The 24,307-nt window shown below is 35.7% G+C and overlaps 1 protein-coding gene across 9 annotated transcripts in view; it reads left to right on the forward strand.

Moving 5' to 3' along the window:
• Positions 1-24,307, forward strand: part of LOC114524147 (receptor-type tyrosine-protein phosphatase F-like) — a 42,683-nt gene that overhangs the window by 15,952 nt on the left and 2,424 nt on the right. For 5 of the 9 annotated variants that reach the window (XM_028545269.1, XM_028545271.1, XM_028545272.1 and 2 more), the window contains 29 exons: positions 899-928; positions 1,706-1,735; positions 1,899-1,928; positions 2,664-2,693; positions 4,316-4,636; positions 5,379-5,696; positions 6,480-6,797; positions 7,354-7,671; positions 8,641-8,952; positions 10,002-10,313; positions 10,791-11,093; positions 12,626-12,928; positions 13,862-14,140; positions 14,737-14,848; positions 14,983-15,280; positions 15,945-16,096; positions 17,756-17,808; positions 18,502-18,596; positions 19,187-19,274; positions 19,849-19,925; positions 20,679-20,715; positions 20,855-20,952; positions 21,923-22,042; positions 22,114-22,268; positions 22,712-22,847; positions 23,165-23,317; positions 23,516-23,609; positions 23,735-23,811; positions 23,939-24,070. In XM_028545269.1, coding sequence (XP_028401070.1) covers positions 899-928; positions 1,706-1,735; positions 1,899-1,928; positions 2,664-2,693; positions 4,316-4,636; positions 5,379-5,696; positions 6,480-6,797; positions 7,354-7,671; positions 8,641-8,952; positions 10,002-10,313; positions 10,791-11,093; positions 12,626-12,928; positions 13,862-14,140; positions 14,737-14,848; positions 14,983-15,280; positions 15,945-16,096; positions 17,756-17,808; positions 18,502-18,596; positions 19,187-19,274; positions 19,849-19,925; positions 20,679-20,715; positions 20,855-20,952; positions 21,923-22,042; positions 22,114-22,268; positions 22,712-22,847; positions 23,165-23,317; positions 23,516-23,609; positions 23,735-23,811; positions 23,939-24,070 — 4,781 coding nt within the window. The remainder of the gene's footprint in view (positions 1-898; positions 929-1,705; positions 1,736-1,898; positions 1,929-2,663; positions 2,694-4,315; positions 4,637-5,378; positions 5,697-6,479; positions 6,798-7,353; positions 7,672-8,640; positions 8,953-10,001; positions 10,314-10,790; positions 11,094-12,625; positions 12,929-13,861; positions 14,141-14,736; positions 14,849-14,982; positions 15,281-15,944; positions 16,097-17,755; positions 17,809-18,501; positions 18,597-19,186; positions 19,275-19,848; positions 19,926-20,678; positions 20,716-20,854; positions 20,953-21,922; positions 22,043-22,113; positions 22,269-22,711; positions 22,848-23,164; positions 23,318-23,515; positions 23,610-23,734; positions 23,812-23,938; positions 24,071-24,307) is intronic. The other 4 variants (XM_028545270.1, XM_028545275.1, XM_028545276.1 and 1 more) reach the window with 4 other exon arrangements.

Here is a 24,307-nt window from a genome sequence, read left to right on the forward strand (position 1 = left end):
TTTCCCAAAATGGACAGGCACTTTCCCGTAATGGACCGACCGTCCGACGTTACCGGCGATCCATTACGAGATGAAAAACAGGGGAATTCTGAATGAAAAAGACACAAATGCTCAAGAGAAAATTTAATTGCTTTTAAAAGTATTATCAAATGCGTGCCAGGCTACTATTAAATACGAATTGTTTCAAGTGCAAATACACGCCTTATATGCCATATGATAAAAATTTTATTGACCTCGCTTTCTCGGTCTTTACCAGGGTTAAAAAAGAACTCGGTCCGATATTTCTCCGTAAAGACCGCACGCTCGGTTAATAAGAAGTTAATAAGTGCATAGTGCTTTTGTTACCTAGCAATGGACGACTTGCGCTTTAGACTAATTTTTGATCGAAGTAACTAGAAGAAAATAAATCATGACAGCTAGAAAGATCTTACTTAAATTAGTGCAAATACAAAGTTTGGCTCTGAAATGTTGTAAAATACGGAAAATATAGCCACGCGAAGTTGGCAAATTTTATATACTTTTGTATTACGACCGGAAGCGTGTAACTAATTTAGTTACACATTTCCGCACGTAATACAAAAGTATACAAAAATCTACAACTTCGCGCGGCTACATTTTCCGTATTTTACAAAATTTCGCAGCCAAACTTTGCATTTGCACTAATTTAAGTAAGATCTTTCAGAAAATGTCCTTTTTATTGCCGAGGTAAGAAATTAGTCTAAAGCGCAAGTCGTCCATTATAATATAATTAATTATAATATTTAAAACTGCTGTTGATTGATACTTGAATTAGAAGTTCTAATTGTTGGTAAAACTTTTCATAATCTTTCTATTATAATTTTTATGAGACAACCAAAAGTAATTTACTTAATTATTCTCTTGCTGCTCTTGCATTTAGACACAAGTAATACCACTATGACTACCAAAGGTAATGTATGATGAATAGTCAAAGCAAAAGATTTTACTGATAATTCATGCAAGACCTGATTAATCTTTTCTGGGCTAGTACATATACCTTTTATAAGGGCCAGTCATGGCTCAAAAAATATAGATAATTTTTAGGTGGCTGCATGCGAGTGTCTGATCTTCTCTTCCTGATCAGAGTACTATTTGATCGTCATGTTGATTAAATTATCAACTATCTTTCTCTCGATTTTTTTGGGCTAGAGAAAATTCAAGGCTGAGGGCAACTGCCCACCTTGCCCCTTCGGTAATCTGATGCTGAATACATGATATGAACTAAGAGATTACCAAATTGTACAAAAATGTATCGTAATTTTTCTTTTCAACAATTAGCACCAACTCCTGTCACTATAACACCTATTTGAGTGTTTTATATATGAACATTAGAAATTAGGTGTTACTGTCATACTTATATGAAGAGATCGCCAAATAACGGCAAATAGTAGTGGGAGTTATCATTATAGTTTTGCTTTTAATTTCTAAAATAATGGCTTTTGTTGATACTAAATTTAGGGACTGCTGATTAATAATACTTAATATAAAGAATACGTGATTGTTTCAAAATGTATCGTAATCTTTCTATTCTCATTTTTATTAACTTCCAGCAATATTACTCCCCCCACCATTTCCTATTCCCTGGCCCCTACGCCTATGTTACCGTTGATACTTCATGAATAAAGTGAAGACTAAGTCACTAAGAGATTGCTAGATAATACTAAAATGTTTCATTATGTTTCTTTAGCACCAACCTCTGTCACATTAACACCGAAAGGTAATATACGATAAATATTTTATTTTTTCCCCATTGATAAATGAGAACGAGACTATCACTAGGGTGGAAGCTTAATTGAGAACCTCACCTAAGTTCTTGCTGTCCTCCTTCCCCCCAAATCCTAGCTATGCCTCTGATCCATAAAATAATTCTTTAAATTTAGCAACAACGACTATCACTCCAACTATCAAAGGTAATATACGAAGAATAATTGAATTGATTCATTGTCGATTCTCTGTATATGATTCGCTGACCTTTTTATATACTATTACATAGAGATCAGTGGATTGATTCAGTTGCTTTTTAATAGTTATAAGAGGTTCAAGCGTTTCTGAAGAAAGCGTGTGCTATACCTAACCAACACGGAAATTTCCCCGCTAAACTTAATATCGTGAAGAAAATTAAAGTAAATTATCAAACTCCAAACAGCCTTTAAAGACCCTTTGTAGCCAATACGTTACTCTCTTTGCAGTCCAGTTTTCCCCACCCGGAGGCCTAACGAGTGTAGCTATCTAAAAGACGAGGGTCGAGTGTAAATCCGAATCCTGGGAACGAGACTAGCAATATGGTGGAAGCTGGAGGGCCCCACCTACAATCATGTGCAAAAATTATTGAGACACGGTCATTACACCTAGTATCAACCCACTTCTTTTCCCAAAACAATGTTGTTCCTATGATACCACTGAGCCATTTGATTTGCCGAAAATATCACTCTCAACATTTTCAATGGGAGATGGGGGGAATAGTCAATAATTAAACGAAGTACGTGACAAAATAGTTGTCAAAATGAAATGTGTTTAAGATACGTAAAGTCTCATAATTTTTGCATATTATTGTAGGTTCTTGCTGTCGCCCTTTCCTCCATCTCTGTATGGCTACGCCTCTGATCCGTAAAATAATTATTTACCATGATTTTCTTCAAATTTAGCAACAACGACTGTCACTCCAACTATCAAAGGTAATATACGAAGAATAATTGAATTGAATCATTGTCGATTCTCTGCATATGATTCGCTGACCTTTTTATATACTATTACATACAGGTGATATTACTTACAGTAGAATGATTCTCTTGCTTTTTAATAGTAATGAAGCGTATCCGAGGCAAGCGTGTCTGTATGCTTACCTAATACGGAAATTTTCCCGCTAAACCTTATTTCGTAATGAATAACGTTAGAAAGTTGAGACTCGAATCCGCAGCGCTGGCTTGGGGGTAATACACCCAAATAATATAATCGTAATAAAAAATGCTTTTCTGGAACGCTACTTTATGATTGTTATCGTGAAGCCAAAATTTGCGGGGCTTTACCTCCAGACACGCGTCTAAAGTCCCGCAAATTTTTGGTTTCATTCGCGGGTGACTCACGAGACTACTGCAGATGCAGAGCGAATTTGAGAGAAATTTTGTTTTTTGTTTGTTTCATGGTTTTAAATGCTTTCTTTTATGGAATTATAATGGAATTAATGTTAAATTCAACCAGGTGAACTGTTTTACGAATTACGACTGGAGTTGCCGATCGGTTTGGAAACAAATTCTCTTAAACGGAAAAGTTTATAGCGATGTGCAATTTTGACAACAATATTAGTACGAAACGGATATCCTAAAAGCTAAAAGCTAAAATTTCATCGCAAAATACACTTGATAGACATTGTTGATTGACAAATATTCCTGCATTGTCACGCTAGGCTCTGCGCCTTTTCCTACCCGTCTTACTCCGCATTTTCAAAAATAGTTCCATAAAATGCATTCTGCTAACATCAAGAATGTCTCAGCCGGCAGGAAGTGCTAACAAAATCAGTTGTTTATCTCCCTAAATATTTTTTTGGGAGTTTTTATCACATTTACGAAATCACAACAAAATACTTTTGTATTCAATGTTTTCGCCGTGTTTTTATTTTGGAAGATATATAGTCCATTCCTTGTTTCTAGAGCAAAATATATATAATACGTAGACGTGATAGAGACAGCCATTATTCTCGTAATTAGGTACTTCTTATGTTTCTCGTCAAATCTAAGTAATTTAACTTATCGACCTAGATACGGGCTATATTCCTTAGCAAAAACACCTAAAGCACTTACTGATAGCTAGATTAATAAATTTAACAGCATTATAATTTTTTTTTGTCAAATGATGAGTTGTTTTTACCTTAATTTTTTCCTATTAGCATTGTTTTTTAAGTTTGATTCAAACCCGACTGTATAAGTTCGACTTTGTAGAATGGGGAATTATTATTAAATCAGCTAGGGCGATATAAATCTCCAGTAATTATTGAAGGATTATTGAATCCAAAAAGATCATTACATTCATGTAGAGGTAATAACGTTTCAGCAAGAAATTTTAGTACGGAATTGTGTCTCCACGTGAAATAAATTTTATAACGGCACTGCTGTGGCGTAGCATGTTGCATATAATTTTTTTTATTATCATATGATTATTGTTATCGTAGCTGCATGATCATTCCACGCCTTTTATTATTAACCATGGCTTGCCTTCTATGTATTAACCATCACGATCTGCGGTATAAGGAAGGCTGATTAATTATTATTCATCGTTATACTTTTTTAACATTGCAATATAGCACCTTCAGCGGGTCCAAATATATCAAATATTACTGAAGTTACGAACAGCTCGATGATTGTGCACTGGAAGGAGTTAAGTGCCAAGGATGCAAATGGACCAATTACTGGCTATGAAGTTTGTTATGAAGTTTCAGATTCAGATTCACCAAACGTTATTGACTGTAAATTAAATAACAAACCAGTCAATGGTAGTAATAACACAATGGCTAAGTTGGATGGACTAATCGGAGGAACCACCTATTATGTCGCTGTTAGAGCTTCAACATCAGCGGGTTTTGGACCTCTTGGCAAAAACACGACGGAAAAAACACTTGTTGGCAGTAAGCATTCTGTTAAGATAATGATAGAAATATATCTATAATATAATGATTTAGGTTTCGCAAATCGTTAGCTTCGTGGAGGCAAATTATATATACATGCACAAATATGAATGCACACAATTCTAAAAAGCGGAATGTAAGGCGTTCATTTTACTACAGAAAATTTACAAAAAATGTTAAATAGTGATTCTATGCATGAACAGCTTTATACCGTTTCTGGTCACTTTCTGAATTGTTTCGATTATTTGAGCAGTTGAAAACTACTTGCTATAAAATTAGGAGACGCGAATATATACTGACTTTAATGAGTATAATCCGAGCTTCATAGAATGGATTTTAATATTGTATTTTATAAACGTGAAATCTAGTTCTATAGAAACCCCTTTAAAATTATATAATTATTGCTCTCCTTATTATTTAGCGAGTAACTTTCAAATATCCGCTTAATCTTTTTGGCCGCATGTTTAAAGTTGCTAAAGATTGAACTATATTATAAAGAAATTGCTTACATATTTAAAATGACCAAATCTACAATTTTCGAGTAATTTAATTAAACGACTGCCGACTTTTTTTGTGCACTCTGTAGAGCCCGTGCCGTGCATTTTTTTAATTTGAAACGATATTTATTATCGTAAGCTGCTTGATCATTCCCGGCTTGCCTTCTATGTATTAACCATCACGATCTGCGGTATAAGGAAGGCTGATTAATTATTAATTTTCGTTATACTTTTTTGCAATATAGAACCTTCAGCGGGTCCAATTATATCAAATATTACTGGAGTTACGAACAGGTCGATGATGGTGCACTGGAAGGAGTTAAGTGCCAAGAATGCAAATGGACCAATTACTGGCTATGAAGTTTGTTATGAAGTTTCAGGTTCATCACCAAACGTTATTGACTGTAAATTAAATAACAAAGCAGTCAATGGTAGTAATAACACAATGGCTAAGTTGAATGGACTAATCGGAGGAACCACCTATTATGTCGCTGTTAGAGCTTCAACATTAGCGGGTTTTGGACCTCTTGGCAAAAACACGACGGAAAAAACACTTGTTGGCAGTAAGCATTCTGTTAAAATAATGATAGAAATATATCTATAATACAGTATAATGATTCAAGTTTCGCAAATCGTCGTGTAGGCAAATTATTTACATGCACAAATATAAATGGACGCAATTCGAAAAAGTGGAATGTAAGAACGGCGTTCATTTTAGGTATATAAAATTTACAAAAAAATGTTAAATAGTGATTCCATGCATGAACAGCTTTATACCGTTTCCGGTCAGTTTCTGAATTGTTTCGATTATTAAGCAGTTGAAAACTACTTGCTATACAATTAGGAGACGCAAATATATAACTTTAATGAGGTTTCTATGAGTATAATCCGAGCTTCGTATAGAATGGATTTTAATACTGTAGTCTATAAACGTGAAATCTAGTTCTATAGAAACCTCGTTGAAATTATATAATTATTGCTCTCCTTATTAATGAGCGAGTGACTTTCAAATGTCCGCTTAATATTCTTGTCCGCAGGTTGCTAAAGATTTAACTATATTATAAAGAAATTACTTTTATATTTGAAATGACCAAATTTACAATTTTCGAGTCATTTAATTAAGCGTTTGCCGACTTTTTTTTGTGCACTCTGTAGAGCCCGCGCCATGCATTTTTTTTTAATTGAAACGATATTTACTGTCGTAAGTTGCTTGATCATGCCTCGCCTTTTATTTATTAACCATGCATGGCTTGCCTTCAATGTATTAACCATCACGGTCTGTGGTATAAGCGAGGCTGATTAATTATTAATTATCGTTATACGTTTTTTTTAACATTGCAATATAGAACCTTCAGCGGGTCCAATTATATCAAATATTACTGGAGTTACGTACAGATCGATGATGGTGCACTGGAAGGAGTTAAGTGCCAAGGATGCAAATGGACCAATTACTGGCTATGAAGTTTGTTATCAAGTTTTAGATTCATCACCAAAGGTTATTGACTGTAAATTAAATAAAAAAACAGTCAGTGGTGGTAATAACACAATGGCTAAGTTGGATGGACTAATCGGAGGAACCACCTATAATGTCGCTGTTAGAGCTTCAACATCAGAAGGTTTTGGACCTCTTGGCAAAAAAACGACGGAAAAAACACTTGTTGGCAGTAAGCATTCTGTTAAAATAATGATAAATGTACTGTTTGCGGTCAGTTTCATTAATTGTTTCGTTTATTTATGCAGTTGAAAACTACTTGCTATAAAATTTTGAGAAGCGAATAAGAAACCTCGTTAAAATTATATAATTTTTGCTCTCCTTATTAGCTATAATTAGCGAGTAACCCTCAAATGTCCGCTTAATATTTTTGTCCGCAGGTCCGAGTTCTGAAAAGTAAGTTGTCGTTTGTAACTTTTCTTATAAACTTTAAAGTTGCTAGAGATTTAACTATATTATAAAGAAATTACTTATACTTATAAAAGACCAAATCTACAATTTTCGGGTCATTTGAACGACTACCCACTTTTTTGGTGCACGCTGTTGAGCCCGAATCGTTCAATGTTTTAATTTGAAGCGATTTTTATTATCGTAACTGCTTGATCATTCCTGGCCTTTTGTTTATTAACCATGGCTTGCCTTCTATGTATTAACCATCACGATCTGCGGTATAAGGAAGGCTGATTAATTATTAATTTTCGTTATACTTTTTTAACATTGCAATATAGCACCTTCAGCGGGTCCAAATATATCAAATATTAATGGAGTTACGAACAGCTCGATGATAGTGCACTGGAACGAGTTGAGTGCTAAGGACGCAAATGGAACAATTACTGGCTATGAAGTTTGTTATGAAGTTTCAGATTCATCACCAAAAGTTATTGACTGTAAATTAAATAACAAAACAGTCAGTGGTGGTAATAACAGAATGGCTAAGTTGGATGGACTAATCGGAGGAACCATTTATAATGTCGCTGTTAGAGCTTCAACATCAGAAGGTTTTGGACCTCTTGGCGAAAACATGACGGAAAAAACACTTGTTGGCAGTAAGCATTCTGTTAAAATAATAATAGAAATATATCTATAATATAATATTTAATAATTACTTAATGGTTTCCGTGTTTGGATGGCCTGATCCAAACACGCGGGAATGTTGCGAGAGTTAAGAAAAGCGCGCGAGATTTCCGTGTTTGGATGGCCTGATCCAAACACGGGTTTCAACCAATCAGAACACGCGTTATATACATGTTATTTTATAAAATGATTTACGTATCGCAAATCGTTAGCTTCGTGGAAGCAAATTATTTATATGCACGAATATGAATGCACAAATATTGCATTTTCGTCATCGTTTATTAACTCATCGTCAACTTATCTTTGAGTCGGAAACGTACCCTTTCTAGTACTCTAGTGCGTGATAAGAACAAATTCGCTGACGAGTGAAAAGTGCCCACGTTACAGTTGACCTATTGGGCTAATTGCAAAATTTTAAATATTACATTTTGCGCGCTCGTTTTCTCGATCTGATAATGCCAGGATGAGAATCGCATATAGGAACACCTTGTTGATGTCTGTATTTTTCCACCTGTCGTGGAAATTGCTTCATTAAAATTACTTTAGATTGTTTATACCTGATATTTAGTCATTTGTATATATTTCAAGAGTAGATACTCCTAGCTTGTAGCTGCATCTTTGAAAAATCGGTTATAAAAGTCCTTTTTACACTACACTCAATTTATTAAATTGGCACAGCACGACTAAAAGCGGTACCCGTACCAATTGTATTAGTGTTCAATGGCTACTAATACAAAGGTCGCGCATAAGTGAAATTGGTATACAAGTAACCATTTTAGCCCAGCCGTGCCGATAAGTTGAGGGTAAATGGAGCTAAATTCCATGCTTTCTGAAAGGCGCAGTTACGGCGAGTAACTACCGTCCAAATTCTAAACGGTGAAATAATGAGTCTCATAAGTTATTTTTTATTTAATACGATATTTTATTGCATTGGAATTTAGCACCTACAGCGGGTCCAGCTATAATAAACATTACTGAAGTTACAGAAACCTCGATGAAAGTGCACTGGAACAAGTTAAGCCCCGAAGTTACAAATGGAAAAATTGAAAGCTACGAAGTTTGTTATAAAGCTTCGAAATTTTCATCCGATATTGATTGCGACAAAAAGAGATTGTTCAAAGGTAGTGATAACAGAACAAATGTATTGGATGGACTATATAAAGGGACCACGTATAATGTCGCTGTTAAAGCTTCGACATCAGCGGGATTCGGGCCTTTAGGAAACATCACGACGAATAAGACACTTGATGCCAGTAAGTATTGTATTAATTACACTGGACAGTTTAAAATTGATTTTTAAATTTTACTATCTTAGTATTTTATTACACTATAAATTCGAAATATCAATTAGTAGGATTGGACTTTTGCACTTCCTTCGGAAAAATGCGATAGACGAATTTGGTATTCAGGGTGAACTAGGATCGGTCATATGTCAAATGAGATATAATTTAAATGGTAGTGCAGTATAGTTGGAAACGTCAACCGTAAGCCGTAAGGTAAAATCTAAACGACAACCCGCGGAATAAGGTATATACGCGACTTTAAAATACAATCTTCGTGCATTGGCCTGAATCTACTCACGCGATTGGTCAAAATCAATCACGTGGTTTCTTGTTGCCTAGCGAATCATGATTTTGCAATAACCCATGAAAATAATTCGCCATTTTTTTTGCTTTTCAACGATTTTTATTTTAAATAATATTTATACTTTCAAAAGTTCACAAGGTTTAATTGGCTGACTACGGTAGGATCTGACGTTTCCGACCCGGCCGATTATGCACCAGTGGCGAAACAGGATGGCACGTAGTGAAAAACTCGACACAACTAATCAAGCTGAATTTATAACCTCGTGTCTTTTGACCCGAGGTAATGAAGTTTGTACTTCATCCCAAGGGTCGGATCGACGGAAATGTATTTATTTTTTTACAAAAAGCGGCGTTCGGTCGTATTATCATTGTGTAGTCAGACTCAGCAATGGCGACAAAAACATAAACAATTAAAACCTAATTTGTTTTATTTATTTAAATTCACTTCGATTTATCGTGATAATCATTTGGTCCGTATATTTTCAAATAAAAAAGCGAAACGTTTGCGAATAAATCTTTAGAAAAACAAAAAACAAAATTAATACGCTTAATGCGAGCATAAAATATAGGATTCCGGTCCGTGGTCAGATATCGTAAAATTACGCCCGCTGCTACAGCCAATCAGATTGCAGGAAAGGCTAAGATTCCGCCCGCTGTTAATTCGTAAAAAAATGAATACAAAATTCTATACGATTTTTCCAATTTTTTTTATTTAGAACCTTCAGCGGGCCCAAATATTTTAAAAAATACTAAAGTCACGAACAAAACAATGACAGTCTCCTGGGACAAGTTAGGCATAGAAGATGCAAATGGGGAAATTACGGCTTACGCAGTTTGTTACAAAGCTTCGGAAAATTCATCGGACATTGATTGCAAAGAGAACCGTACGGTAAATAATAGTACTACAAGAACGGTTGTGTTGCAGGGACTTAATGAAGGAACCAACTATAATGTCGCTGTAAAAGCTTCAACGTCAAAAGGATTTGGACCTCTTGGAAATATTGTGACTAAAAAAACATTGGACGCTGGTAAGCGATTTTTCATAGAACTTCGTATAATTTATATCAACTTAAACGTGACTGATAAAAATCGTATGGTACATTTACCATGGTACAATAATTATATAACAGCAAACAATTACATGATATGCGATTTATTAATGCCTAACAGGTATTACTGTTTGATTTATTTCAGTCCTGCACGAAAGCGAATAGGGTTAGGGACTGGGAACAAAGTAAATACGTTTGTTGGTCGTACATTTAAAATATGTATTTTGTAAAGAGTTTGGATAATAAAAGATTTTGTTATGCTGGGCTGATTTCTATTGAAAGTAAAATTGCTTTCAAAAGAAATTGTGGCCAGGCATAGCGGAATATGTGAATATGGTCCCCCTCAATTAACGTTCGATTGTCGCCGATGGATTTTTGTTAACTTCAGTAAATAATAGGAGGCATGTTCTAATATAATATGACATAATAAAGAGCTATTTTTGCATTTCACTTTAGTACCTTCAGCCGGACCAAAGATTTCAGGAGTTGCTAATGTGACAGCCACTAAAATAATAGTAAATTGGACAATGTTAAAACCAGAAGATGCAAATGGAGTAGTTACTAAATACCAAGTTTGTTATTCACAAGACACAAGGATTTTTGATTGCACTTTCAATAAATCGGTTGATGGCAATATCACGACGGTAATGTTGGATGAACTTAATGAGGCAACACATTATTATATAGCTGTTAAAGCGGCAACGTCAGCTGGGTTTGGACGTCTTGGGACCATGATAACCATAAAGACTCGTGAAGCTGGTAAGTGTTTTAACAGTTTAGTCTAATCTAACATGATACCAGACATCAATTATTTATGCCAAGTTGAATAAAACTTATGCGTGAAAGGCTAAGATGGCAAAATGTCAAATTGAGGATGCGCGAGGGACTTACATTAAAGGCCCTGTAACATCGTGCAATTCTGGGTGCATTTCTACTTTTGAGAGATGTAGATTTTCCACTACGAAACCTTTTTGTTTGTTTAAAACCTCATGGAGGTTCGAGGTTTCTTAAACTAACATTTCGTGGACTTCTCACTAATTTACATTTTTCAAAAGAGTTACATGGCAAGTTGAAAAAAAAAAGCGCCTTGGAACAGGGCCTCAAGTTGTCCGCATGTGACTTTGGCGGCTGGTAAAACATGAAACATTCCGTAAACATGTTCTCTGCAAGTGACTAAAATGCGTGTATGAAACCTGCATTTTTTGCGTGGAACACGTTTCAGATGGTGTACGTAGTAGGATGGGATAGTTTTACAAATAGATATGATATAAACCGGTGTCGAACAAATACTAACCACACTATTAGACAACAAGAAGGGAAATCCTAATGGTTTGCAGTCTGTGTGCAAGAAAATTATTGATTTGAGCGTTAAATAGGTTCTTTTTCTCCGATGTGATGAAAGCGATGTGAAAAAGTTACAAACAATATCAACGTATCCTAGAAGTTAAATAACAATGACTGTCACCACAGCTGTCACTCGTACTTTCGACTAGTGTGCGCCTCCCGCCTCCCCCCCTCCCCCTCACGGCGGCTCTGTAGCCAGGTTAGCTGGGACATCTCGGCTTGCTGAGGTGAGTTTGAAGGTAATTTTCTATGCAATTCATCCCGCCTATCATGTCATGCACTTATTATCCCACTTATTACCCCACTTATTTGGCGATCTCTTTCTTAATTCTTCGTGACTGTGCAGGTCTGTCTCCGTCTAAATTAATCGCTTGATATTCCATTCGTGTTTTGTAAGCCGTTAAACAAGTCATCAACCATTTACGAACCATTTCAGAACTCCAACGAAATGCTTTTTTAATTTGACCTCGCTATTTTCCGCCATTTTGATTAAAAACATGTGGTTGGCAGTGTGCCCAAGTAACGCGCGAGAATTTACGTTCATATGGAAAATTTTTATCCCACTTGACTGAGATCCCACTTTGCTTACACCTGGTCCCACCTAACTGACCTTGCTCACATACCATATGAATTAACACAAACTTGAATACATATAAATACTGTACGAGGTGGGATCTCGGTACAATATCATCATCCCGGCTAACCGGGTTATCCCACTCCATATGAACAGGTCTTTTTGACTGTTGTAGATCGCGTATTGGTTATCCCCGTGATATATATTGTCACTGTATATTTACCTATATATTTAGCAATATATAGCAGCGCATGATTTCGAATTTGAGTTTTTTTTTAAACAATGATTTTTCTTTATCTTTTGCTCAAAGATGGTAATAATATAAGCTTGACTGAAGCGTGTTGTCTAATATCGTTTTTTACTTTACCTCAAGTTCCTGCGATAGGTCCTGCTGTCAAGAGTATTTCGAATATAGATTCAACATCTATCAATATTATGTGGCAAACATTGACCGAAAACCAGGCAAATGGTATCATTAGGAAGTATGCCATTTGCTACAAAGTTCAAAGTTCTTCTGATCATATCTGTTCTTGGAATAAGACAGTTGGCAGTGTTCTCAGTACAAACGTGACAGGTTTAACCGCATACACTTCGTATGAATTAGCCATCAGAGCTGCTACGAATGTTGGATTCGGGGAAATTGGAAACACGACCATTCATAAAACAGAACAAGATAGTAAGTAGCTATGATTACTAAGCAATCTATTCTTTTTAGTAATCTATGTAATAGTAACTTTTCTTCGGTCTTTAGTTACGGTGATATATTGCATGACCGAGATCCGATTTACTCCGGTATTTCACGGTAAAGACCAAACAAGGGAAGTTTATAAAAGCGGTTACGATAAGGAAGATATTTGCACAACAAATGATGGCATCCTTTTTACCTAAAACCATTCGCAGACCTCTTATTCTTTTTGGGGGACAACGTTTATATGCGTTTATACGATCTATGTATGCTGAAATTTTAAGAATTTCTCTGTTTTTTATCGCGTAATGATATGGGTATTTATAAATGAAATAATCAATTTCAATTGCAATTTCATAATACTATGTTGTAGTACTATACTGGTAAACATTACGCCCTCACGAACCAGCCTTTACCTAAATAACGAAAACACAAATTAAACAGTTTGATTTAAACCCATGGCTGACTTCTCGCGCCTGAATGTAAAAAGTTTGCAGGTGCATGTATTCTTAAAGGCCCGTTTACACTTGCTGCAATTTTATGTGCGATTTTCTTCTTTTGACGTATGTGAACGAGTAATTAGTTAAGAACGCTCTAATGTATACGAGCCAGTGAACTCTAATAAACAACTGGAACGATACCTCGTCGTTTTTGTGAAGCACGCGTGTCTGGAGGTAAAGTCCTGCAAGTCTGGTGGAATAACCCCAGGGCAAAATTAGTACCCTTGCCCATAGATGGGAAAATCATCTATCTTAGTTATTTGTTTGTTTCTATCTTAGTTTTGAGCCCTGCGTGCTCTATATATAGATATCATAATTACAGGCCTTGAAAATCGACATGACCAGTTTAACATGTCCGATATAAAATGTTTTAACGCGCCAAAATTGTTTTTGGATGATTGGTTGATTTGATTTTCTTTTGTAGAACCTGGCAAGCCGACCAAATTATCAGCAAACGCCAGCTTTTCGGAAATAACATGTGGATGGTCCAAACCAAATATCAACACTGGACCACTAACAAAATACAGAGTGCGCTGGAAGTTGAAAGATACTATCCTGGGTGACGGCAATATCTCAAACAGCACTTTACAGTTTTTAATTAAACCCCTTAAACCTGGAACTAAGTATACTATATTAGTTTCGGCCTTTACGATGAAGGGCGAAGGTCTTGCAGACTCAGTAGAAGAAGAGACATTGAAAAGTGGTAAGTGAGGAGACCTACTTATTCCGCCATCTTTTTCGAACGAGTGTTTTAAACCCGAAATTGTGGGGAATATTCCGTGAACAAATTATCAAAATTAGGAGTTTTCATCCGACCCCGTTCCCACGTGGTCGAATATAACTGTAACCGGTAATAATTTAGTTGGTAGTATTCTTTCCAACATATCTAGCATTATATTTTTATGTGCGTACTCGGTAACAGCTAGAAGACGTTAAAAGAAATGGCCCTAAACAACTAAAAAGTTGGTTGGATACTTCGATACACTTCGAGTGCGTGGAAACGGGGGGTCTTGCTCGCGATTCGGAGTGCCCGAAATTTGAAGTCTCTAGATCGTAGCAAAGGTCTTTCTCGAGAAAGTATAGGCCTATTAGTCCCGTAGAGAGCTTTTTAAAATTATATACTCTTAACATAGCAATACTAGCCAGCTCGACGATTTACTTCCGTTGTGATATTTTTTGTATGGCTGAAACACTCAAATTTTAAAGAACCGTTAATTATAACAATTTTGCATAGCGGGACTAAATTGTCAGGCTGGGCTGGCTACGCAACTGATTTCAAAAACCCTATTATTGCTTTAGAGGTCAATGGTATTAACCTTGGTGGAACGCAGAGCGGCACCGTTAAGGATGCAAAGACACAGATAGGATTCATGTTGCCGACGCTGGCTACTACAGAAATAAATGAAATAAAGTAAGTTTCTTTTAACTCTCTTTGGAAATGATCCCACCTTCAGTATAATAATTGTCTGTTTTTAAGAAATGAACATTTGACGTGTATTAATGAAAGGCAATACACGCTGTCTAAAAATATACGCTATCTTCTAGGTTTGTCCAGGTGATTGTGAAACGCTGGCTGCCAACTGATAAAGGAAGTAATGACGGGAAAAAAAATCTTCTTGAAATATCCCAAAGCAAGTTAACACCTTACGGCAATTCAAGTGACGGCGAAAGGCCATACATAGCTCTTGAATATCCCAAATACGAAAACAAACGTCAGGTCATTGTTGGGGATGATACCTCAAGCCGAAGGAAACGGAGAAGTGACGTTACATATCGTAATGCTCCTCTTAAGGACGGCACAGAATATGCAATTTTCGTGCGGGTTTTCTACGACGATGAACACGTAAGTTAAAATCTGTGCTGGTTTTGCATCAACATGCATGCAGACTCTAATACTTTTATAGGCCACCTTTTTCAACTTTTGACAGTTTCGTATAAAAGTAATCATATTGTCCAAAGTGGTCAAAAGGAGACTTTAGACCAAGATTTGCTATAGAACAAGATTTTACACACACATGCAGTAATCCAGTTTTTCAAACCCGAAGTATAATTCTAACCTAAAAGAAACTGAATATGTTTTTAAACATGTGGGATTTGCTGCATTTTACCAGAAGTAAAGTGTAACAGTATTCATGATTATATAATACGTAATTATTCTGAATTATTGTAATTATTTTTGCCTTAAATATATTTGTTACTTTTTATAAAATTTGACCAATTTCCGTTAACTATATTTCGGTTAAAACCATATGATTATTGAAACATTTTGAAATGTAAACTGAAACATGCATGAGGAATTCAAATTATAGTGTTGCAAACAATTCATTTTATCCATAACATATCTTTATGTAATATGAGAGAACTATAATGGTATACGTAAAAATACGCGTATTGATAATGGAATTTATATAACACATATCTCTTTATAAATATTTCAATGTCCTTAAATGTTGTAGAAATATCATACTTTTACCTCGAACAGTATGCTTACAATTTAAATTTTCTAGAAATTTTTCCAAAACTCCGAATTATTGTTGAAAGAAACAATCGCAAAAGAAACGACAAGCGAAGGTCCTGATGCTGCTGTTATCGCCGTGGTGGTTGTGGTGGTCATTGTTGCCTTACTTGTCGTAGTTTTTGGTTTTTTGCTCTTAAGAAGGTATTTTATATACGTCTTTGGAGCTCCATTTTTCCCATTACGTATAGTATGACTAAATTAGGTCTTATTACGTGGTAATTAAGCAATTATTTGCCGCGAAGTTAGTCTGTTGTTAGTTGTTAGTTTTTTAATTATCTTGACTGAAATGAGTGAGCTAACCGTCATTTTGGATAAAATATTTTATCTCATATCAGTAAAACTACGCTAAAATAACGAATATAGATAATTTCAAACGCACACAATGTCTATAATTATATAATAATTGTCTAGATAAAAAGCTCACGTGACCTTGCATGCATGCATGTGAAGCATTGAACTCAAAAGAACTGGAAGGCTACCTCCTGATTAAAATAGCCAAAATTATTGAAGCCAAATTTTACCTCCAGACACGCCTGTTTTACCTCCAGACACGCGTGTACATGTTGCGAGACATTCTCGCGAGGGCCTTTTCAGGAGTGGACATAAGGAAAACATGAACTGTTTAGCGGCGAAGTTACATTCGTTCGGATTTATCGTTTATTTTAACGATTTAGGCTATAATTTTGTAATCAATGCTGATTAAAGCATACCTCGAACCGCGGCGTGGTGAAATTATAAGGAAAATGTAAACAGTTTATTCGAAAACGATCACTACTTCAAAAAGGTTTGCAGGCAACAAAACAAAAAATATATATGTGCTCATAAAACATATAAAAAAGAAAATTTAGCTGTAGTTTGTTGTTAAATAAATATTGTTAGAATGTTTTTTCGTAAGTTTCAGAGGGATTAAATTGATAAACAATGAAATTAAATAAGTGAATTCACACAAACACTTTTGAATTGTCCCGGCTTCACTCCTCGTTCAACGTTTTTCATAAGAAAGGGCAATTTAATTGCGAGTTTGATACAGATAAATTTAGTATACTTTACTCTGTATAGTTTTCACGGATGCTTTTATCGTAAAAATACTGTGCAAAACGCACTTTATGTTCTTTAAAAGATGTTTTTAGTGCTTGCATGTTGAAGAATGTTGAAGTATTATTTTTGAAGTTTCAAAAAACCGCGTGTTTAGTTGCGTGAAAAGACTGGGCATGACTCCAAAATTTGGCTTCAAATCTCCGGCCGGAGGTAGCCTTCCAGTTCTTTTGAGTTCAATGATGTGAAGTGTCCTGCAATCCATTATGGCGGCCATCTCATGCACTAATTTCGGCACAATAGGATAAGAACAAAGAAAGATTGATAAATAGTTTGTACTGTTAAGTAAATGAAAGAAACTGATATTTCATTGCAAATACGGTTAGAATTACTCATATCTTTTTCCGTCATTTTGACAAAACGACTCGATGCAATTTTGAAAAAAAATACGCCTAGACAATTATCGCGGATTATTAATCCGAGGTCGTTTGACCAGTCAGTGCCCAGAATTTTCAACAATTACCTTTTTCGACACTTCCAGCCGCGATTTGCTTGAGAAGAAAATCCACCTTTTTTATATTCTTTCACGTCGAAACGATATAGACCCGCATGTTGACCAATGAATTGCGTCCTAGCGGATGCCTTCAAATCGACAATAACACCAATGCCATTGACTGATATGTGGAACATGCATCACCCGGGCCCAAGGCTATATTCAAACTCATCTTGTTCTGCTATTTTAAATTCCTATGTTATTCTTCCTAGACGCAAAGCTCGATCCGACTATAACGGCATACATCTTGAACCTACCGCTAAACGTAAGTAGCTTTTATCATTTAAGGTCTGCCATAATGCCATCAGAATCTGTGTTCCCCTGTTTGCCATATAATTTTTGTATTTAGTTATGCTTATAGAAAACCCTGAAAAAGAATTTGTATATTCAGTATCGCAATCGTCAATTGCGAACTGGTACAGTCACAATTCTGTAATCATAATGTTATCTTCTTGCTTTCATTTCATATTCAATCAATCAATCAATCAATAAATAGGCTAATCAATGAGTCAAAGACTCAATTTCGTTATTTTGACGTGTTCAAGGTGATTTGGCGTTAATATTTTAGCCAATCAGCGCTCAGAAAGTTTGTCGAAATAGAATCCATTCGGTATTTAAGCAATTATATATCTTGTTATTTATGAACCATTCGAAAATTAGAGATTATATTTAGTTATAAGAAATGCACTTCTAACTACTTGCATATAACAAAAAGACTTCCCCAACGATGGGTGCGCATACGTCTAGAAGACATCTACAAAGTGTAAACCTCTTTGATTCTGTATATCAAACCAAATTAGTGTTAAACATTCTGACTGTTCTTGGTATTGTAAAGAAAATGGTAATTCAAATTGGAAACATAGTGTTTGTTTACATTACGACGGACGTGTCTTAACAATATTGAAGTCTTCTTCCAATGTAAAATAACCTATTCTGATAGCGTTGTTTATTTATGTAGCTTTTGTACGTTACGCCATCCCGATTGCCGATTTCCGTGAACACTGTGACCGCCTGGGAATGAATACTGGCCTAGGATATCAAGAGGAGTATGAGGTATGTAATGAAAACTGACAAATCAAGTAAAGGGTCATAAGACTGCTATATTGATACGTGTTTTATGTATTAATTATTAATTAAATCTGAGTTAGAAGAAGTAAATAGCGAGAATAAGGCCTTTTTTAGAGGGAAAATACACTTTCCTAAATTTTCAATACATTATGTAAGACGGTAGATAATGTGACTTTTTATACTGGATGTAGTCAATATTTATACATTCTGATTGGGCTGCTAAAAATGTAAACACAATTCCCCTGACAAAATTTCTCCGTGTTAGAAAAGTTGAAATATGAGACATTTGAATCGATTTTTTCGAAATATCCGGAGGAAATCCTCAAAGCACTGAAAGAACTTACATTATTAGTGAGGCACATTGTGGTTCGAAAATCTCATTTTTGAATACTGCCTTTGATTTGATTTATAACACGTTTCATTCGAGATTAAGAGGTTGTGATGATGATGATGATGATGATGATGATGATGATGATGATGATGATGATGATGATGATGGTGATGGTAGATTGTGCGGAGACCGGATTAATTTGTTATCTTAGTCATGATCGTATTCTTTTTGTATCTTTTTCCAGAATGTTCGACCTAAAGGACCAGTTTCAACCGAAATTGCAAAGCGCGACGAAAATCTAGATAAAAATCGTTATAACAACATCCACGCATGTAAGTATAAAGAATATCTACTGTACTTATATGTGGAAATATTTTATGGTAGACGGGATAATTTCAGATACCATGCAATTACACTGTCCAAGCTAGCACAGCTCAAATTTTTTAGCAGACTTAGCTATAATGATGGAGTATAGGTATATATATATATACAGGGTGTATAAAAATATTAGACAATTGTTGAAATGTCTATAAACTGAAAATTTTGCAAAATGTCTGAAGAACTTGTGTTGATATAAGTATTTTAGGGTCTCTTGGCCACTTTAACGCTGGAATTGAATGAAAAATTTTGCCGACGATTATTTTCAAACACCATGCACCTAAAACAAGTATTGCGCACAAAAATGGACGGCTTCAGTATTAAATCGTTATCATTGGCTGAAAATTTGGTTAATGTTTTATAAACCATCGAAATTATGTTCCAGAAATTTTGGAGTACATTAAATCCGCCGCGCGGCCTCTCGCGAACTTTGATCGACTTTGATTAACTTTGATTTAAATGATATAGATACTGTATGCTTAGTGTATGCATGACTAAATATCTTGTTCGTTTCGAATTTTCTCTTAGATGATGATTCCCGTGTAATTCTGTCACAGATCGATGGTGAAGAAGGTTCAGATTATATAAATGCAAATCACATCGATGTACGTATATACTGCATGCATGCATGTGGAAATTAATGGCGGCAAAGGGGCTTGATAGCGAGTGTTGTTTTTTTTTCTATTATTTTGGATTATGTTAGCCCTGAGGCATTGCTGGTGATAAAGATAGCAGATACACATATGAATCTTATATATTTCATTGGTTCCTTCAGAACTCGTGCTCCTTCAAATCAATTTAATGCAATTATAGAGTTTTATATAGTGTTTTTTTGTGCACAACCTTTGTGCTTTAACTCCACTGTCTTAAAGTGTGCAACAATTTCACTAAATTACAAACGTTGATCTAAGAAAGGCAAGGCAAAGCCAAGGCGATTGCTCTTGTATTTAGCAAAGCAGTAAATTCAGCTTCGCGCTGTATGTTTAACGTTTGCCCTATAAAATTTCATGCTTGAACGGCTGTGGGTGTATGCAGTCGTTCAAACATCAAGTTTTACACCGTGAACGTGAAACACATACGGCAAAGCTAAATTTGCTGCTTTTCTAAATACATCAGCAACGGGCTTTACGGTTTTCAACCAAAATCCCAACTGATTGGTTAATTCTTCATCCTTTAGCAGATAATAATTCATATTTTATTTGAACCATTAGCAAAATAGCTGGTGAATCAGTACTTCGTTGGCGTTAGAAAGCACAGACGCCCTGGCTTAACAAATTGTCCCAACAAACACATGTCCAAAATTATATGCCGCTATGCAAACTAGGAAAGAACTTTTTAAAAAAATATATTTGATTTAGGGTTTCGAGCGCAAGAACCAGTTCATTGCAGCACAAGGTACGTGGGATTAGCAGAGCTTTAACATAGGCATGCAGAACATTCCTATTGGCATTTCTCAATGGATGTTCATAATTTATATACACCTATGTGCATCTATATCAATGAGAAACAATAAAGTATGCGTCTTTTATCTTAGGCACCTTGAAGAATACGATCGTAGATTTCTGGAGGATGATTTGGGAGCAGAAGGTTTCCTCTATTGTGATGTTAGCAAATCCGATAGAGAAGGGCAGGGTAAGTTCTATTCCTGATCACGATACATACATCGAAACGTTTTAAAAGGCATGCATCTGTTGGCGTTCCCAAGAATAAAAGCGTGCAGTAAGGAAAAACGCCAAATGAATGAAAACATATCTCACTTATATACGTACCTTCTCAAGTTACCAATTTTTATTACGATGGGATACAACTAAATAATTGTAAAAAATTGTTTTTATTGTTGGATGTTGGGATTATCGACAGCTAGCTAGCTTTATCAGTCAGCCGCGAGCGAAGACAACCGTGCATTGCCCGATCAATAGTGAATCTTTGTAAAACTTTAGCACGAAATCCGTTATGATAAATATATTCTACTTCGCAAGTAGAGCTCTAAAGCAGAACAAAAATTTGATGAAAAAGTCATAGAATTTCCCATTTTCGAGATCTACTTTGCACAAATTAGTACAGCATCGGTATGATATTAGTATTTTATCTTTGTTTGGGTAATTTAGGGAGAACGACGTAAACAAAAGCATTTTTATGGAATGGTTTTTGGGACGCAAATTGCAACATGCATGGAAATGCTCACCTTGCGTGCTGATACCATTTCGCAACCAGTAGCGTAGCCAGCCTGATGATTTTGTCCCGCTATGTAAATTTCGAGTTATTGTAATTATTCATGTCTTTAGAAATCTATTGTTTTCACAGTCAGTGAACGCTAAAATATTAGCATAGCGGGACAAATCGACGGGCTGGCTACGCAACTGTTCGCATCTGAAAACTAGGAGGTTCTCCTGAAGCTAAAACCCAGTGCATTTATTTCTTTAGTCGATAATTTTTATCTCCATGAGAACGCCTCCCTGTAACTGGATATAGTTAGCATGTTTATCATGTATAAGTTAATTGCGTTTCATATATATTTGAGCATATATAAATGAGGTACTTCTGAAAGTGTTCGTCGGTATTATTTAAAGAATATCACTGAATCTTTTTCTTCATCTTTCAGGAAAAACTTGCTGTTTACTGGCCGCAAGACCGTGCAGTGAAACATGGCCCATTTATGATTAAGCTCGATGGGGAAGTAGAACTGGCTGATTACGTCATTCGTAAAATGACAGTCACAATGGTTTGTATTTCACACAGAGATATGATGCACTAGAACATGTACTAGAACTTGATATGGTTTTGGTTTTGCAGGATGACGTTAAAGAGACGCGACAACTGACTCAATTCCACTATACTGTATGGCCTGATCACGGTGTACCTCAGTACACAACGTCTTTGCAAGCATTTTTAACCAGAATACGAAAATTTGTAAAAGCCGACAGCAATCCCTTCGTTGTACATTGCAGGTAAGTTTAAGCAGGTCAAATTTGGTCTTAGATTTTTGAAATCTTATTTACTTATGGTCGCCGGATTAAAAAAAATGCGAATACATGCATGCTTGCTTGGATTTTATGATAAGAGTTTATAGCGAAATATTTTTTTGCTAAACATGTCATGTGCCAAAAAAAGACAGACCTGCTTCAAGTTCAAAAAGATTGTAAAGGCTTAGCTGGGATGAATATTCTACCATCAAAATTATTATATTGATAATATGGAAGGCACGACTGCTTCTAACGATATATGAATTCGATGCAATCTATTGTAATAGTTTGTTGTTTAAAATTTTAATGCCTTCAAATTCCATGATTCCCCTAAATTATATTTGCCAAACGAAATCAAAGTTGAGAAGAGTTGCATGCCGTGAAGATTTCTATATGTGTCATGTAATACGAAATTGTTTCCTCTGTAGTGCCGGAGTGGGTCGCACTGGGACGTTCATTGGAATTTTCGCCATGCTCGATATGATTGAGGCTACCAAGACAGTGGATATTTACAATTTTGTTTGTCAAATGCGCACTCAAAGAACCCACATGGTTCAAGTGGAGGTTAGCCATAGTCTTCTTTCAAAAACATCAATATATACAGGTGTTAGCTGGTTTATTCCAATTTTAAGATTTCATAATATGGGTAGTAAAACCTTACATCACGTTTGATGAACGGCAATGCATACGCGGGTACCTAATACCTCAAGGTAAAATGTGTCATAAGAATTGCCTCGGGAATTGGCGTAAATGTTATATAAAATGGAGTTACTATCCCACTTCTTATTTTTTTTACTTGCGGTCACTTTTCTATATGTATGAAGTGCAACTGAACCAGTGAATAAAATAATCTTATCGATGTTATGTTTGTCCATTTTTAGTCTCAGTACGTCTTTCTTCACAAAGCCGTACTTGAAGCAATTGAGTGTGGCGATACCGAGATTAACGCACCTGATCTTCGTGTCAAAATGATACAATTGAATCGTACAGATCCAGATAATCCGGATGAAACAATGATGGAAAAACAATTTAAGGTAGAATCTTTATCATTTTGAGTTCGAAGGTACAGCAGATTTGTTAAACAAAAAATTCAAGGCTTACCTTACGGCATGTAACGGCAGTTGTAATGTGATAAATATATATGGCCAACAACAGTAATTTATTTCAAAAAATCAGAGGTGATCAATCGCGAAAACGAAATTTTTGAAATCTTACTATTTTCGCCTTTATAGGTGCTTGAAAAATACACCTTTATCAAGTCAAATACAGAAGAAGGCAAGAAGCCTTTCAACGTGGATAAAAACCGCAATAAATCCATAATTCCTTGTAAGTTATGTCAGTTAGATCTTATTTGATGGGGTAATGCTTAAAAAGCCTAGCACATAAATTCGTGACTTCAATTTGCCGAGCTATGGAGTTGGTTTCATTGCGTGTGTATTTATTTCCTTTAGACGAAGACACCCGCGTTTCCCTCCTGAAGAGTCCTGGTGTCGATGGCTCCGATTACATCAATGCCAGTAGCATTGACGTAAGTCAAACATTCACTTTCCATCTTTTACGCACGTTTTTAACACTAGTTGTAATCACTTACATATAAGGTGATATAAAATTGCATTTCCTAAAAACGATTTATTTTCTTATTGCTTGCTCCAAAGAGCTACCAAGTGCGAGGCATGTATATTGCAACCCAGTTCCCATTGGAAAATACCGTCAACGAATTCTGGAGGATGATTTGGGAAAAGAAGTCCAACTGCATAGTAATGTTGGCTAATGTGGATGAAGACCCGGTAGGAACATGTTATCGTCTCTTATGCACACAAGCCCCGTTAGATTTTCCGTCCGATTATCTTTTTTTGGTAGATGCAAACGAGAGGGTAGTTAAAACTTATCCACTCGTTCACATCAATCAAAAGCAGAAGAATCGCGCAAAAAGCCAGCAAAAGTTCCAAGTGTAAATAGGGCCTATAGCAATACTGTTGTTTTACGTGTATGCTGCAGAACGCCATAGTTTAATCAGTTTAGAT

Source organism: Dendronephthya gigantea, unplaced genomic scaffold (genome assembly GCF_004324835.1).
Source record: "Dendronephthya gigantea isolate DGI-Jeju-01 unplaced genomic scaffold, DenGig_1.0 000030F, whole genome shotgun sequence".
Taxonomy (NCBI): Eukaryota; Metazoa; Cnidaria; class Anthozoa; order Malacalcyonacea; family Nephtheidae; genus Dendronephthya; species Dendronephthya gigantea.